We start from the raw sequence: 16,644 nt of genomic DNA, 5'->3' as shown, positions 1-16,644 counted from the left end.
GTATAATTTGTTTTCATATTATGCGCAAATATGTGTTCAGGGAAGTGAAAATGTTGTAAATAAGTAGATTTTTAAAGGAAGTTCGGGCATTCAACAAAAGACGGTTTTGTTTTTGGGACACAATTGATGATATGAGGGATGAGACTTCATCAAGTATTGGTATTTGTGCACAGATATGTTTTATTTTAGTAATTCTAAACTTTAAAACTGTCTCTTTTCGACTCTCACTGCTATTTTTACCGTGTTTAATTCAGGCAGGTAAGCTACAGGAAACAGTTTTAACCTCATATTTTATACAAAGTCTTAGTTTCTTTGTGGATTAATGTATGGCGAATTAAAGAGGTTGTCCAAATGATTCAAAATATAATTGTTTTCATATTGTGTACATCTATTTGAGCAGGAAGAAAAAAAGTGTTAAATTTGTCTATTTTTAAAGGGAGTTCTTGCGCCTCGTGACAGAAAAGGTGTAAATGGGCTTTAAAGTGAGATATAAACTAACTTTTGCAAGTGAACCTTCTCAGACTTGTTCCCACTCTGAATCACCAGGTGGAGAGAGTTTAAGGTGTGTTTGTTGCCTCAGAGAAGCTTCCAGAGGAATGAATGGACCGCCATCACTCACCGATGGAGACCAGCTTGATGTTCTCCTTCTCGAGGAACTCCAGCGCCACCGACACGTTTCCAGCTTCATCTGCCTGAAGTTTGGCCTGGAGTGATACTTTCTGAACATCTTCTTCTGGCTCAGGACCTCCAGTAGCGCGATCAGCCTCAGGCCGTCGCCCAGGTCCAGCTGCAGGTCCCCGATCCGCTTGTTGACGCATTTCAGGTGCTCGTTGATCCAGCGCGTGAAGGTGTTCTGCTGGATCTTCTTCCAGGGCGCGTCCTCGGCCAGGTCCTTCTCTGTGACCGGCATCTCTGCAGGTTCCTCTGGACTCTTCGTCAGACTCTGTGGGACAGAAAGCTGGCCGTGTCTCGTGTCTCGTGTCCTCGGTGTGTCCTCGGTGTTTCCTCGCTGCAGCCTGAACTTGGTCTAAAGTTTTTTTTCTGAACTCACAGAGAAAAGAGTGGCTGCTGCTGCGTTCAAGTGCAGCCCTGAAAGCTCGGAATTCTCAGTTCTTCTTTTTTAACGATGCAGCACTGCCTCCCTCTGGATTTAATGCTCCTCAGTGTCCTTTTTTTAAAAATAATTAGCTGCTGAACCTGCCTCTTCTTAGTACTGACACGCTCCTTTGTCTTTATCAGCTTAGTTTTTATCATGTTTGTGTTTTTTTAATCCAAGTATGGAAGCTCAAAGTGGCCATTTATCCATGCATTTCATTTATTGCGTTTCACTATGGAAGCCCTAAAAGGACATGATTAAATACATTTTATTTCTCAGTTTTCTCGAGATAACGAGTTAATTTTCGTTATCTCAAGATATCGACTTATCTTTTCATGATAATGGGATAATTTATCTGGTTTTATCCAAGAACAAAGCTAGTTTCTTTGTGTTTTTTCAACCCGTAAGATAAATGTCTCATAAAAAAAAATATTTTTTATTCTTTACTGAGTCGAAAATGTTTTATACAAGTCGAGACTCTGGAGTCGTTAAATCTACATGTTGTAACCGTCTCAAAGATGACATCATCCCTCTGCAGGATGACTGATGCATGTTTGTCGTGTGAAGTTTAGAGCTAATACCAGAGTACCCCCCCCCCCCCCCCCCGCCCCCATACACACACATACAACACACAACACACACACCACACACACACCCACACACACACACCCACACACCACACACACACACACACACACACACACACACAGGTTGGGGCCTGTTTAATGATGCGCTCCTGGGTTTTCCGTCTCGATTACATCACATGGATCTCATGGTTTTAAATCAGAGTTGGAAAATGAGACTACATTTACTAAAGTACTTAAGTTTAATTTTCAGGTATTTTACTTCAGTGTTTTCATGACACACTGCTTTAAACATCCACTGAATTCAGATTTTAAAACTCAAATATATTATATAGTTGGGTAATCATTGAGTTACCTCTGGGAAAAGTTTCTAATGATCACTGACGACTCGACTGGATAAAGGCAGCAAGGCTTTGAACACATTCTTGTTGCCAAAGTGTTTTTTTTATAAATCTAGATTTCTAAATTCAATCTCTTAATGAAGGAATGTTAATCCTGTGTTTACAGAACATTAAGTCATTAATCTGCCTTTATCCTCAGAGTTTGCTATGTTCTTCCAATTTAAAAAGAAAGATCAAGATCTGAGAATTTAAGAGGATTTCATTATAATTCAAGTTTTCGGTAAATTATAAATAGAAATGATTGAAAAATGAAATTTTTGCCTGAAAGATAATTCAAACAAAGATCAATAAATCTCTACAGAGCCCCTGCAGGGACATGAGGGTGGAGAAAATGTAGGCTGATCCTGAGAAACAAATCAAGTCTTGCAAAATCCAGAGAAAGTTTTGCAAGATCCAACCACACCTCTGAGAAATCCTCCAGGAAAGTTCCGGAGATCTCGAGAAATTTTGAAAGATAATTTCACAAGGCTTTGAGAAACTTTTGTAACATTCCAAAAAAACTTGTGGGAAATTTTGGCAACATTTGCAAGATCATGAAAACTTTTGTAAAAATCTGAGAAACTGGAAGTTTCAAAGTAACTTTTGTGAATCCCGTGAAACTTTTTGCAAGATCTCAAGAATCTTTTTGTAGATTCCAAACACATTTGTAAGACTCAGAGAAAAGTGTGTAAAATATTGATAAAGTTTTCTGAGATTCTGAGAACCTTTACAAGATCCGAGCAATATTTGCAAGATCCTGAGAGTCCGGTAAAAACCTTAGATCCAAAGAAACTTTTGCGACATCACCAAAAACTTCGGAGACCCCAACATTTTTCTGTAAGATCTTGAGAAGCGTTTGAGACCCTGATATTCTGTTACAAGACCCTGATAGAACTTTTATGTGATCCAGAGACTTTAACCAAATCCTGGAATCTTCTGCAAGATCTCAAGAAACATTTGGTTCTGAGAAACTTTTGCTAGATTTTGAGAAAAATTTTCATGATCCTACGTAACCTTTGAGAAATCCCCCAGAATTTTTGCAATATCCCAGTAATTTATTTTTCAGATTCTTAGCAACATTTTTAAAATCTTGAGAAGCTTTTACTAGATTTGGAGAAACCTTTGAAAGATGCCAAGATAGTTTCTTTATCCTAGAAACTTTCTGGGGATCACAGAAAAGCTGGCAAGATCCAGAGGAAGTTTCACAAGATGTCATAAAAGTTTCGAGGGATTTTTCCACAGTTTCCTGAGAGATTTCGAGAAAACATTTGTGAGATCCTGGAAACTTTTGTACGATCCAGGAAAACTTTGGCAGATTCAAATACAATTTCTGACATCAGGATAATCTTTCAGTATCCGCTGACACTTAAGTGAGAGCTTGAAAAACAAGGTTGCAAGAACCTTTTGTGAAATCTGGGAAACATTTGCAAGACTCTAAGAAACTTCTGAAAGATCAAGACTTTTTGCAAGATTCTGAGCAATATTTGCAAGATTCCAAGAGTCTGGCAAGAACCTTTAAAAACATTTTTGACATCTCCAAAAAATTCTTGGGGACTCCAAGTAACATTTGCAAGATCCTGACAAGCTTTTTTGAAACCCTGATCTTCTGTTACAAGACCCTAAAAAACCTGTGATCCCAAAACTTTTACCAAATCTTGGAATCTTCTGCAATCCTGAGAATCTTGAGATCCCCTTGGACGGCTTGCCTTGACAAAAATCTGGTTGTAGCTTGTCGTCTATCGTACCTTGTTGGAAAGAACAGACTTCCTCGGGCCTGTACACAGAGTCTGATGTTTCAGCTCTTATTGTTTGTTAAAGGATGATGGAGTGAGTGAAAGGAGTGAATGAAGGCACAGGAGGCAGGTTTGGTGGGTCAGCTTGCTACAACTTTAATCCAACATTTCTCTGCATATTCAATACATCATCATTCATCTTCGTCATCTGTATCCTCTACACAGCTCCCTCTCATATCTCTAACGATTTAACAAAATAAGTCTAGTAGCACATCATTCAATAACGTTTTATTTTACAATTCTCTCTCTGTACTGTACTGTAGTGTTTTCTCTTTAAACATCGGAATATTTGTTCGTATTTATTATTCATCTTTTTAAAACACGGAGACAAGACGGAGTACACAAACGATGACAAACGCTGCTCAAGAGTCCAGAGTGTGAGCGCACCACACGTTCCTGCTCACCGACACACACACACACACACACACTTTTAGAAGACGCTGTGTGGGCTTCAGAGAGTTCTGCAGAGGTCTGACGTTTCACAGTTTGAGGAGACTGCAGCCGATTGTGTAGCGTTATGGACTGCAATATGAGGTTTGTCCTGAAGGGGGCGCCAGGGATCAGGTCACACCTTCTGAAGTAAACGTTGTAAAGAAAGACCCCGCAGAGTTTAAAGCCTTGTCTAGCTTGGTGGTTTCGTTTGTTCGTCTCTTTTTTAAGCTGAGCATATCTGGAGCTTCCCTCATGGCCGGCTGCGATACAGCTCATAAACCCGCCTCCTTAAACCAACACATCTTTCTATACTCGTTCCTCCCACACTCCTGACACTATCAGACCTCTGACAGCCTAAAGAGTGTTTCATGTGTGTGTTTCTGACAGAGAAACCGTGTGTGTGTTTGCGTGCGTGTCCTCTGTCACACACATACACAAACTGTGGTGTTAGTTACATCAGAGGCACTTTGACCCCCTTTTTCTGTGCCCCAAAATTAAAACAAAAAAAAAGATTCAACAGAAAGAAAATAATTTTATTTGTAATAATTTGGCTTCAAGTTTTCAAACCCCGATCCCCAAAAATCTCCCCAACAGAGAAAACGCCAACATGGCCGACTAAAACCAGAACAGAGCAGAGTGGAACTACTGAAACCGCCGGCGTCCAACTTTCCGACAGACTGGGTGCAGGATGAAGACGACGCTGATCCAGGTGAACTGAGGCACTGGTTGTGCTTTATAAGTGCTGTTACACACGGGGTTAGGTTTACTGTTAGGGGGAATTTATTCATTCTTCAAGTACAGGCGGATTATTGAAATGTGGATTATATTCTGCTGAAGAGAAGAACTGTTCGTGTATTTTATAAAAGTGTGGTTGGTTCAAGATTTAATTTCTACTCTGTCATGAGCCCCAAAAGTAACCTCATAATCCCCCCAAAACACACACCAGAGCTTTTCAAATTCTCTTTTGATCATTTAAGCAACTTTAAAATGGTTTTCTTTTATGATTTACAAGTGCAAACCCTTGACATGTCTTGTCTCTGTTCCCTGTATTCAAATCAGTTATTCATTTCCCCACATGTGGATTTGTTTTGGAATTGAGCTCTAAACTGCAGAGCTTTAAAGAAACCTGTATGGGATTTTCAGCATCTTGCTTTTGGCGCCCCTGTGGACACAACTGGTTTTGCAGATTTGATCCTTACATGTGTGATTAGTGTTTCTAATAGTTATAAAAGTCAAATGCACGCTCGTTGAGAGTCTTCCGAGGAACTTAAGTAAAAGGCTGCATCATCAGCGTACAGTTAATCCCTTCGCCTGACACCTACCCCCCTTCCCTGCAGTGGTTTAAGACAATAAAATAAGTGTATTTGAAGAGTCACTCTTCTTGTTAATGGCTTTGTTTGCTTCCAAAGGTCATAAAGAGACATTTATATTAATTTCAGTCTGTTTCATAAAAAGCCAAAAACGCCACACAGGAGCTTAAAGTTCGGGTGACAACACGAGAGACGTTAATTACACGACATTAGCTTTAAATTAAATTACCTTAAAGTTAAAGCCACACAGAAGATCAGCTCGGGTTTGATCAAGTTGCCGGATTTATTAACTTGGTAAAATAGTTAAAATGTTTCAATCAAAAAGGACAAAAATGCCAAATTTAAAGATTTAAGTATCAGGAGATCATATTAAAGCTGCTGTGAGGGTTTTTATCTAGTAATAAAAATAGACTGAAATTAACACTTTTGCCCCCCTATGAACTTTAAAAAACAAACCACACCATCAGGAAGAGACTCATTATTTCTTCATATCATTTGAAATCCCGTTACTTTGGAAGGGGGTAGACGAGGAGATGAAAGCACGCTGCAGGAACAGCTTTCATTAAAATAATTTAAAGAGTCACTCCTCTTGTTATTTGTCTTGTTTGCTTCTAAAGGTCAAAAAGAGACATTAATATTAATTTCAGTCTGTTTCATGAACAAAAAAACGCCACACAAGAGCTTAAAGTTCAGGTGAAAACATGAGCCGTTAAATGTGCAAATAACACTAAAAATTAACTTTAAATTAAATAACCTTAACGTTAAATCCATAGAACAGTCAGGATTGATCCTGTTGCTAGTTTCTTACCTTTATGGAGATTGTTTACTTTTTTTTTATCCCTTAGGAACAGAATTCAGATGTCTTTGGACTAAAAATAACCAGATTTTAAGATTTAAGTCTAAATAGCAGGAGATCATATTAAAGCTCCAGTAAGCGTTTTTTTCTAGTAATAAAAAGAGACTGAAATTAACATTTTTGCCTCCCTATGAACTTAAAAAAACCAAACCACAGCATCAGCAAGAAGACTCGTTATTTCTTCATATCATTTGGAATACCCGTCTCCTTTGGAAGGGGGTAGGTGTCAAGCAGGAGATGAAAAGCACAAACAATTTAGATTTTTCGTCACAGGTTGCTTAGTACGGGACAAGGGAAGCTGGTCCTGTTTTAGGAGCTTTAAGAATCTTTGTTCTCTAAGAAAGAGAACAAACTGACTAATTGAGCTGGTTTTGAGATTTTAAAGTTGAATAATGTTCAAAGACGACACTGATGACGCCCTGCAGCTCTGTGCGACCAGTTTCAACCAGTTCTGACTGAGCGAATAGAGGCTGCTAAAGAACTACAAGGTGGGTAGACCTGCGGTTTTCACTGATGAAGGTGGATCGTGTTCGTGTCTGCACCGAGTTGCTGGGTAGTGTTGCGTTCACTTACATCCCGTACATTTTAGCATTAGGGATGACAGCAAACTCACCCTCAGGCAGGTCTTTTCCGTGTGGAAGCTCGGCCTGCTGGAGAATGCTTCATTACCCAGAATTCAGCAGAGAGACGAAAAAACCGAAAAAAGCCCCCACCACAGCTGAGAGAGAGCCCAGAATAAAAACGACAAAAAACTCCCCTCCGCTAGAAAAAACACAGAAAACAAAATAAACCAAAAGTATCGAACCTCTGTAGAAACCACAACCTTTATATTCCCTCTACAATTATGTACAATTAAACTTTATACAAGTAAAGCAGTGACGCTCTCCTCACAGCTCCCTGGGTGTGTGGGTGTAAAGTGTGTTTGTGTGTCCTAGGTGGAGCTGCTCTTGGAGAGGTTCGGGTAGAGGACGGCTGCCGTGACGGCGACCATCACTGCGATGACCGGCATCCAGGGGCTCCAGCCGCTCTGTCAGAAAGAAGACGAGACGGACGGGAGTAAAACACAGAAGAAGAAAATACAGTTAGTCAGATTGTCAGGTCTGAACTTCTCACTCAGAGACGCCTGAAGACAGAAACCAGGAGAGAGAGAAGAGAGAGAAAGAGAGAAATAGAGGAGCAGACTGCAGAGAAAGAGTGATAAAAAAAGAACCTGAAGTCCAAAAGATTTAAATAAAACTAGGTTTGTGTTCCTGCAGGAAGAGAGTCACGAGTTTGCATCTTCCCTTTGGAACAATCTAAAAAACCGATTTTCAAACTTTGTTCCCCTGAATGTTTTTAAATCTTATTAAGGAAGAAGTGCTTTGTCTCACACTCGACTGAAAAGACTCCTTAAAATATGTTTTTAGTAATTCTGTAAAATTTAAGTCGTCGCTTTGGATAAATGAGTCTGCTAAATGACATTGTAAATGACATTGTAAGTAGTATGGGGTAGCACCTTCAGTTATCAGGCCCCTCTTCTTTGGAATCATCTACCAGTCAGGGTCCGGGAGGCAGACACCCTCTCTACTTTTAAGAGTAGGCTTCAACTTTCCTTTTTGATAAAGCTTCTAGTTAGAGCTGGATCAGGCTTGGACCAGCTCTTAGTAATGCTGCTATAGGCTTAGACTAACACACTGAGACCATGTCTTTCCTCTCTTCCTCTCTCGTCTGTCTCTTCCTTTAACTCTTCCTGTCCCATTAAAGTCACTAACCATAGACTTTCTGGAGTCCCCGAGCTCCCTTGTCTCATAGGTTCCTCTGGATCTCTGCGCTGTTGACGTGCCAGACTCCAGCTGCTACACACTACTACTATCTGTCTCACCACTATCCTCTCTCTCTTTCATCTCCCTCTATCCCTCTCTCCAACACAGTCTCAGCAGATGTGTGTCTAACATGAGTTTGGTCCGCTGGAGGTTTCTGCCTTAAAGGAAGTTTGTCCTTGCCACTGTAACTTGCTAAATGCTGCAAGTGTCTGCTCATGGTGGATTAAGATGAGATTAGACTGAGTCCTGTCTGTAAAATGGGACTGTATCTTTATCCTGTCTTGATGTTGGTTCTTTGTTAATAATAGAACATAGAGTACGTTCTAGACCTGCTCTGATTTTCTTTTGGGACTTCAGGGGAGAAGAGAAAAGGGTAAATAAATAAAAAGAGAATAAAACAAAAGAGGAAGCAGCAAAGTAAAGGCAGAGAAGGTTACCTGAGTAAGAAGCAGAAAAGTTACAGACCAGATTTCCTTCAAAACAAACGAGCAGACACTCTGATCACATATTCTTAAAATAAACAGACAAGCAGCAAACAACGAGCATAACACAGGACGGACGTGATGGACAGAATGACGGATGATTTAAATAAAGAAGAGATGAAATATTAGAGGCTGGATGGAGAAATTAAAAACCTGAAGTGAGAAAAAGATGAGTCAGAAAATCAAAACAAGAAACTGGTAAATGAATCAAACAGAAATGATTAAAAGCGGCAGAATGGAAATAAATTACAGAAACCGTCACAAGCTCGCCCAGAGATGGAGAAAGAAAAGACAAAGAAGCACAACGCCAACGCCCTGAGAGTGAGGAAGCTGTGAAGAGACGGAGATGAATGAGGGATGAAGAGTGTTAGTTCACACATGAATGTGAGTGCACAGCGTTTAAAGGGATACCTTTGGGATCAGCTCCTGCACTTCAATTTGGTTTGTGCTGCCCCTAGTGTCGATGGTTGTAGGGCATATACTGCTGTTTTAAATGGACATTCAGTATTTTGAAGTGGGGTTGCATGAGTTGTATGTCACTAGTTATTGTACTAGCCACAAAGGATGTCGCTCACTCGGCCCCTTTAATGAGAAACTGGCCCGGAGAAACAACAAGCTAGGCTACAGTGTTCTGCAGATGGGGCCAAGTCTACCTCGTAATTTAGAGAATATTAAACGACTGAGACTCGAGCACTCACTTCAGCTTAGGAGTAGACTCTACTGAGACATTTTTAGCACCATAATTTGATACCAGAAAGCCTGTTTGTTTTTGCACTATTTCTGGATGTGTTCTTTTTTTAACACTTATTTCTCAGTTACTCAAGACAAACTGGATTACATCAACCTGATCCAGATAAAGACTTTAGAGGTAATCAATTATGGTCTGTCAGTGCTCTACATATCACAATTTGGTCAGCAGGGGGCGCCAAAACCCACATACTCAATCACAGAGAAAAAAGTGCTGGCTATTGCTTTAAATAAAATATTTTATGATATTTTTCAACAGCTATCTGGTGAATTATTTTATGAGGAGAGAGAGTCTACATCAGCTACTTTGTATCGTAGTGACATCGCTTTCAAGAGGCGTGAGTTAAAATATAAATAAATATAGTCACATTTATGGCCCTTTTCCACAACACTGTTCCAGCCCTACTCAACTCGACTCGGCTCCACTCGACTCTGCTCAGTTTGGGTACCTTTTCCACTAGCCTGAGTACAGTCTCACGGTGGGCGGGGTCATCATAACCCAGCTGCGCGAAACTGCGTTTACCTCATTTTGAACGCGACACAAACAACGGGTTTGATTCCTGTGGTAGGCCGTCGCGCTCATGACTCTTCGGTGATGATATTCTCTGACCAATCAGTGGCCGGCAGTCCGTTGACGTCACTTTTAGTATCGGCTCAGCTCGCTTGGAACCAGAGCAGAGCAGGTACGAAAAAACTGGTATCTGACACGAGGTACCCGCACCTGTGGAAACGCAACACAAACTGAGTAGAATCGAGTCAAGGTGAGTAGAGTAGGGCTAAGACGGGCCGGTGGAAAAGGGCCACTAAATCCAGCCCTCTGTAGGGTCCATGATAATATGGATATCTTAATTAGAATCATTATAATCTTACCCAAACGTTTTAAAAACAACCGAATGTTTTATTAGATAAAAAGCAGCAAAACAATCCAATTTAATATCTTTGTTTGTTCTCCTGAAGAAACCGGTTGTTCAGATTAGATTAAATTATTTTTAAGCAACAAGAGGGGGGGAAAAACAAGAAAATAAACACTCTATTAAAGTGGTTGTGTGGTTCAATCAGTGGATCTGACGTCCGTTTGGCTGACAAGAAATTTGTTCCTTTTTATTTATTTTCAGGAAAAATAGACGTTTGGAGATTCTTTCTCCATTTAAATTGTTTTCTGATATAGACATTGTTAGTGAAACTGTTTGTTTTCTGATTGGTGTGTTAGTATTTGATTGGTATATTGGTTTTTGAGAAACTCAGGTGTTAGAGTTGGTTACAGGAAGGTAAAGGAAAGTCATCAGAACAGCTCAGTGACTCAAAGCCTTTTTTTTGTTTCTCACTCAGAGGATAAAAATGTACGAGGTATCCTTTTAAATGAACGCTGAATGGTTGGCAGGAGGAGCCCGTCCCTTTAAAGAGTTTAGAGTTAACTCCAGCAGAAGCAGAAATATGAGACCGACAGGCAGACGACACACTCATGCATTTAGAGCCGCTCGAAGCAGAGCAAAGAGACGGACCGCTGTGATGAAGATGATGAGGATGAGACTCAGTTTTAAAGGGAAGAGTAGGAGGTGAAAGACGGCGTTGAACTGATCAGGATTCAGGGTTGATGACACATCAGTCCTAAACTATGACTCATCTACTTACAGAATAACCTGACTGACCCTGAACTTTTTCTCCTGCCACATCTGTTTACTGTTGTTTTAAAGGGATGAAAACACATGTTGCTAGTCTTCCTGAGACCTGCCTTATTTATTCAGCCTCATTAAGATATTCCTGTCAGTGCACATGCTCCTACGTCAGTTATTTTCAGATATTGTTTATGTTAATATATATATAAAAGGGAATCTGACTTGACCTTTAATAGATTAATAAATGAAATGAGTTGATTTAATAACTGCTATTGCTTCTCACTACTTATCAAATATGTAAATAGCATTTACATTAGTTTGTAATGTTTGTTTTATGTGTCTGTCTTTTTGGTTTATCGTCGTTTATTCTTTTTTTTACGTTCAAAACGGGAGTGCTTATTTTGGCGTACAATTTATTAAATGTTTTGTTGTTTGGTAAAAGGAAAACTTCATCTGTACGGGACCAATCTGCAAAAAGATAAGAGTAATGGTTGTGCCACAGGGGGGGGCCAAAAATAAAAAGAAATGTTCCTCATTGTAGCTTTAAAGATACAGTTTTTAAGCTACTTTCTTTCTTTTATTTCTAATTGATTTATTCTTTAAAGTTATATTTTAGGGCATTTAGACGCTCAAGAAAGTCGGGGATGGCGTGCAGCAAATGTTCGAGGGCCGGGAGTAGAACCAGCAAGGACTGTAGCCTCTGAACATGGGGTTTGATTCTTAAAATGTGAAGCCAACAGTGTCCTTGTTAAGCTTCTTTAACTGAACCATGCTATACTTTGGGAAAGGTCCAGGCTACCTGTTTTTGAAAACTTTCAAAGAGTGCTGGTGAAAAAATCTGGGACTTTAAAAATGAAGATTAACAAAACAACACAAGGGCGCAGATTTAGCTTAAAGGTATGTCATTCCCCACTCTCTACTGGTTTCCTACTCTATCCACGGTCCTCTCCTCTATCAATCAAAGGTGGAAAAGCCCAAAAATATAACTTAAAAAATAAATAAAAAACTACACAAATGAGGCGCTGGGTTTGAGTTTGCAGTTAAATCATGCGCCCCATGTACAGAAGGGTATGGTCTCTGAAACGGCCGTCTAAATCTGACCCTTGCCTGTTGTCCACACTCTCCTCTAACCACCTTCCTGTCTCCTGAATAAAGGCGTTAAAAACCTTGAATTAAGCAACACGGGGCATTTTAAACACAAGTTGTTAACTTTAAATCAAGAACGTAATCCGATCATGACTATATTCGATCCTAGAATCAGAAAAGATCAAAGCGAGGCCGCTTTATAGTTTCTACGCTCCTCAAGCTCCGACGTACGTTAAGATTTCTGGATGTTAGCTCAATTAAGAGGTCTTAAAACATTTATATTTACTGCTGGTGATTTATCGATAAACTAGTCTTTATTTGATATCGCTCACCTCAATTATAAGGTGAGGATTAGATGTCATGACCGAGGTTGAGATGCAGTGTTAATTGTGTTACAAAATTATGACGATAAATGTTTATCAACGACTCATTTTTATGACGAAAAACGAGACTATGACAAGCTAAGTGCTTCACTGACAAAAAACTCTGACGAAGTATATTTTGATTTTGTTGACGAGACGATGACGAGACGAAAACTTTATTGGCGGACCGTCGGACATTAGAATCCATGTTTCCCCGCTGTGCGTCTAATCTTTAAAGATAAAAGTGATTAATTCCTGTGACAGGCTGAGTTATTATCTGAGGGGCTCAGTGTTAGCTTGGTCTCTACCTGCAGCAGGTGTGCTTCATGAACCAGCTCTCCCACCTCCATGCATCTGTCTTATCTTCATTGAGGATTTTTACCCCTGGTGTGCGTTAGTGACAAAGACCAACCGGGGGACTTCTGTTTAATATTGATGTTTGATGTTTTTTGCCGCCATTAACGTAAAAGGCTCAGCGTCTACAGCTTGATTTAATCCAGTTTGGTGATACATTCAGACCATTTAGTAAGTTTTGATCAACTCCTTGTCATCAAAGATGCAGATGCATTTCAGAGTGCCGAGAACTGACCGACTGTCCAGTGCGCCTGTCACTGCAGGTGCATTCAAGGACCGTCGTAAATGTGCAATACAGCCCTTTCATGGCATTTTTCTGTGAATCAAGAGAATCAAAATACAGTCACAGTTGTCAAATCAAGAATGTTTTCTTTTGACTTCTTTGTAGGGACAGGCTGAATTATTTAACGTAAGATGTTACACAAGCAAAAGTGTTAAAAGATTGAAATGTTGACGATTTTAACACTTGGTACAACCCTGTTACCGATATCTGATTGACTACATTAATTATTTAAAGAGTGAAGATGTTTTGGCAAAAATCAAAGACTAAAATGTTTTCAGTTTCCGCCGACTAAAACTATAAAGGGCTGAAAGGACTAAAATGTGACAAAAATTAACGGGCATTTTCGTCTAAAGACTAAATCAAAAGTAGCTGCCAAAATTAACACTGTTGAGATGTGACCTAAGAATACAGCATGAGGTCAAAATCCTTTATATAAACCCTAAACCCTGAACTCCTCACAGATCAGCGCCATGTTTTCACCTCTGTCACCTTTCCTTCCACAGATGAAAACAACACAGACGAGGCAAAAAAGAGAAAGAAGAGGCAGACTGATGTCATGTCGGTGTGTACCTTTCTACCACAACTGGCCGAAACACCAGTAGAGCAGAGCCAGGACAAGGCCAATGAATATGGCTTGGACAGGCTGCAATATGGATGGCTAGAGGAAAGGGGAAGGAGGGGGGGGAGGGGAGGAGAGGGATAAGAAGAAATCAGCCGGCAAATCAAACATAAACCAATATGGAGGATGGAGCAGCTACAGCGAGGGAGAGAGGGAGAGAGAGAGAGAGAAGGAAGGGGGAGGGAGGGAGAGAGAGAGAGAGAGAGAGAGAGAGGAGAGAGAGAGAGAGAGAGAGAGAGAGAGAGAGAGAGAGAGAGAGAGAGAGAGAGAGAGAGAGGAGAGAGAGAGAGAGAGAGAGAGGAGGGATTCTACGAAGGCAGGTCAAGTCAAGTCAGCTGATTCTACTAAAGCAACACCGCCATTGCTGCACATTTAAGCAGCCACATTCACCAAACACCACAGAAGAAGAACCACCCGTCACCAGGCTGGGTTTTTCAGCTGCATCAGGACGTCTCATCAGTTCGAGGTAAAGAGAGAAATACTCCAGAAACAAAAACATGAAAGCTTTTTGTGTCCTGTGAACTCTCTCCAACTCGTAACATCTTGTTCCTGCTGTAGATGAAGTGTCAGGACCTCGAGGATCATTTTGAGGCATTAAAACATGACGAATATTTCAGCGTTGAGTCACTCATTCTATCAGAATGACACTTCAGAGATCTGTGAACACAGAAACACTGCTTCAACAAAGTCTGACAGAGAGATAAACTCACCTACAGTAGTGCTGCACAATTTATTGTATCGCAAACATGATGTGAGAGTGTGCAATCTTAAACCTGCACAGATGGCTGCGAGAGTATGTGGGTCATTAAGCATTACAACCTGTCCCCTGATTGGAGTTTGGTTTGTTTGGTCACATGACACATAAACTTTCCTTTTTGATAAAGCTTATAGTTAGAGCTGGATCAGGCTTGGACTGGGTCTTAGTTGTGCTGCTATAGGCTTAGACTGACACACTGGGATCCTGTCTTTCCCTCTCTCTCCTCTCTCTGCCTGTCTCTTACTTTAACCCTCTCTGTCCCATTAAAGTTACTAACCATAGACCTTTCTGGAGTCCCTGAGCTCCCTTGTCTTGTAGGTTCCTCTGGATCTCTGCAATAGATAAATGTTTTGGGTCTGTCATTCTTTATTTCCTTTTTCCTTACTTTCTGTCCTTTCTTTTCTTGCTTGCTTTCTTTACTTCTTTCTCTTTTTTCCTTTTTTATTCGCTCTTACTTTATTTCACCCTTTCATTCATTCTTTCTTTTCTTTCTGCAAAGAAAGAAAAGAAAGAATCCTTCATCTTTTTCTTTCTTCCGTCTCCCTCACTTTCCTCTTTTCTTCGACCTTTCTGGAGTCCCTGAGCTCCCTTGTCCCGTCGGTCATCCTTTCTTTCTTTTCTTCATTCTTTTCTTTCTTTCCTTTTTCCTTACTCTCTGTCCTTCTTTCTTTTCTTTACTTCTTTATTTATATTCCTTCTTATTGTCTTTCTTTCTTTCCCTTTTCCTTTCATTCATTCTTCTTCCTTCCTTTCTTTCTTTTTTCTTTCTTTCTTTCTTCTTTCCATGCTTCTTCACCCTTTATGTCTTCCTATTCTGCTGGTTAAAGGAAGTTTGTCCTTGCCACTGTGACTTGCTAAATGCTGCAAAGTGCTCTGCTCCGCTCCCTTGTCTCATAGGTTCCTCTGGATCTCTGCTGCTGTTGACGTGCCAGACTCCAGCTGCTACAACTACTACTATCTGTCTCCCCACTATTATCTCTCTCTCTCTCTTCATCTCCCTCTATCCCTCTCTCCAACACGGTCTCAGCAGATGTGTGTCTAACATGAGTTTGGTCCTGCTGGAGGTTTCTGCCTGTTAAAGGAAGTTTGTCCTTGCCACTGTAACTTGCTAAATGCTGCAAAGTGCTCTGCTCATGGTGGATTAAGATGAGATCAGACTGAGTCCTGTCTGTAAGATGGGACTGGATCTTATCCTGTCTTGATGCTGGGTCTTTGTTAATAATGGAACATAGAGTACAGTCTAGACCTGCTCTGTTTGGAAATAGTCTTAGGATAACATTTGTTGGGATTTGGTGCTGTATAAATAAAGATTGAACAAGCAGGCTCACATCATCATTTTTTATATCACAATCACAATTTGTCCGCTATAATCACGATCGCACAAGTTCACTAAATCATGCAGCACTAACTCACCGTGTCTCAAATAGGAACTGAACCAAATTGACACTTTAAAGTTTGTTTCCAGGTGTCGGGAAGTCTTAATTATCCCATTAAGAGACTTTCTCAAAGCCTGTTTATGGCTCCAGACGTCTGCTGAAGTTGATGTGTTGTGAAATAAACTCAAACAACTGAACAAAAGGAATTAGTCTTCAGAAATGTTAAACTGTTGTCCATTCAGGACTCTTAACCTGTGAAGTTCTGTAGAGACAAAATCTAAGGAATAAGACCCGGAAGAGGAAGAGGAGGAGGGGAGAGAGAGAAGAGAGGGAGGAGGGTAACAGAGGAAGAGGAGGAAGAGGCTGCTCCGCCTCACAAGATGACAATCATTCCCTGATTCTCTAAACTAAAACACGTCAGCTGAGGATGAGGAGGCAGGAGAGACGATGATGTCACAGGTGGAGACGCTCGGAGGAGTTTCATCGCTTATATCAACAAGTTTCATGTCTGTGCAGACCTTCCTTTAGCGTGTTGTTTCTAAATCAGTGTGAACCTGTAGGAAACTTTTATTTTCTACGGTTTATAATTCAGAGCTTTGGTTTCCAGAATCAGTGTGAGAACAGAGAGGATGGAGGCTGGGGAGTGGAAGAGCTTTCTGAGTTATCAAATCCAAGAACAGCAAAGTGTCCAGAATCAAATCTGCTTCAA

The 16,644-nt window shown here is 40.4% G+C and overlaps 2 protein-coding genes across 2 annotated transcripts in view; both read right to left on the bottom strand.

The window, feature by feature from the left end:
* The window catches only part of LOC117821206 (filamin-B), a 94,025-nt gene extending 92,937 nt beyond the window's left edge, over window positions 1-1,088 (bottom strand). Inside the window, 2 exon segments of the mRNA XM_034695315.1 lie at window positions 620-679; window positions 682-1,088. Coding sequence (XP_034551206.1) covers window positions 620-679; window positions 682-910 — 289 coding nt within the window. The 5' untranslated portion in view covers window positions 911-1,088.
* Window positions 1,089-3,924: 2,836 nt separating this feature from the next.
* Window positions 3,925-16,644, bottom strand: part of slmapa (sarcolemma associated protein a) — an 86,499-nt gene continuing 73,779 nt past the window's right edge. The window contains 1 exon segment of the mRNA XM_034695588.1: window positions 3,925-7,478. Within this exon segment, the coding sequence (XP_034551479.1) occupies window positions 7,383-7,478 (96 nt within the window). The 3' untranslated portion in view covers window positions 3,925-7,382.

Source organism: Notolabrus celidotus, chromosome 1 (assembly GCF_009762535.1).
Source record: "Notolabrus celidotus isolate fNotCel1 chromosome 1, fNotCel1.pri, whole genome shotgun sequence".
NCBI classification, from domain to species: domain Eukaryota; kingdom Metazoa; phylum Chordata; class Actinopteri; order Labriformes; family Labridae; genus Notolabrus; species Notolabrus celidotus.
Note: the sequence above shows the minus strand (reverse complement) of the source record. Positions and strands in the feature narration are given on the sequence as shown.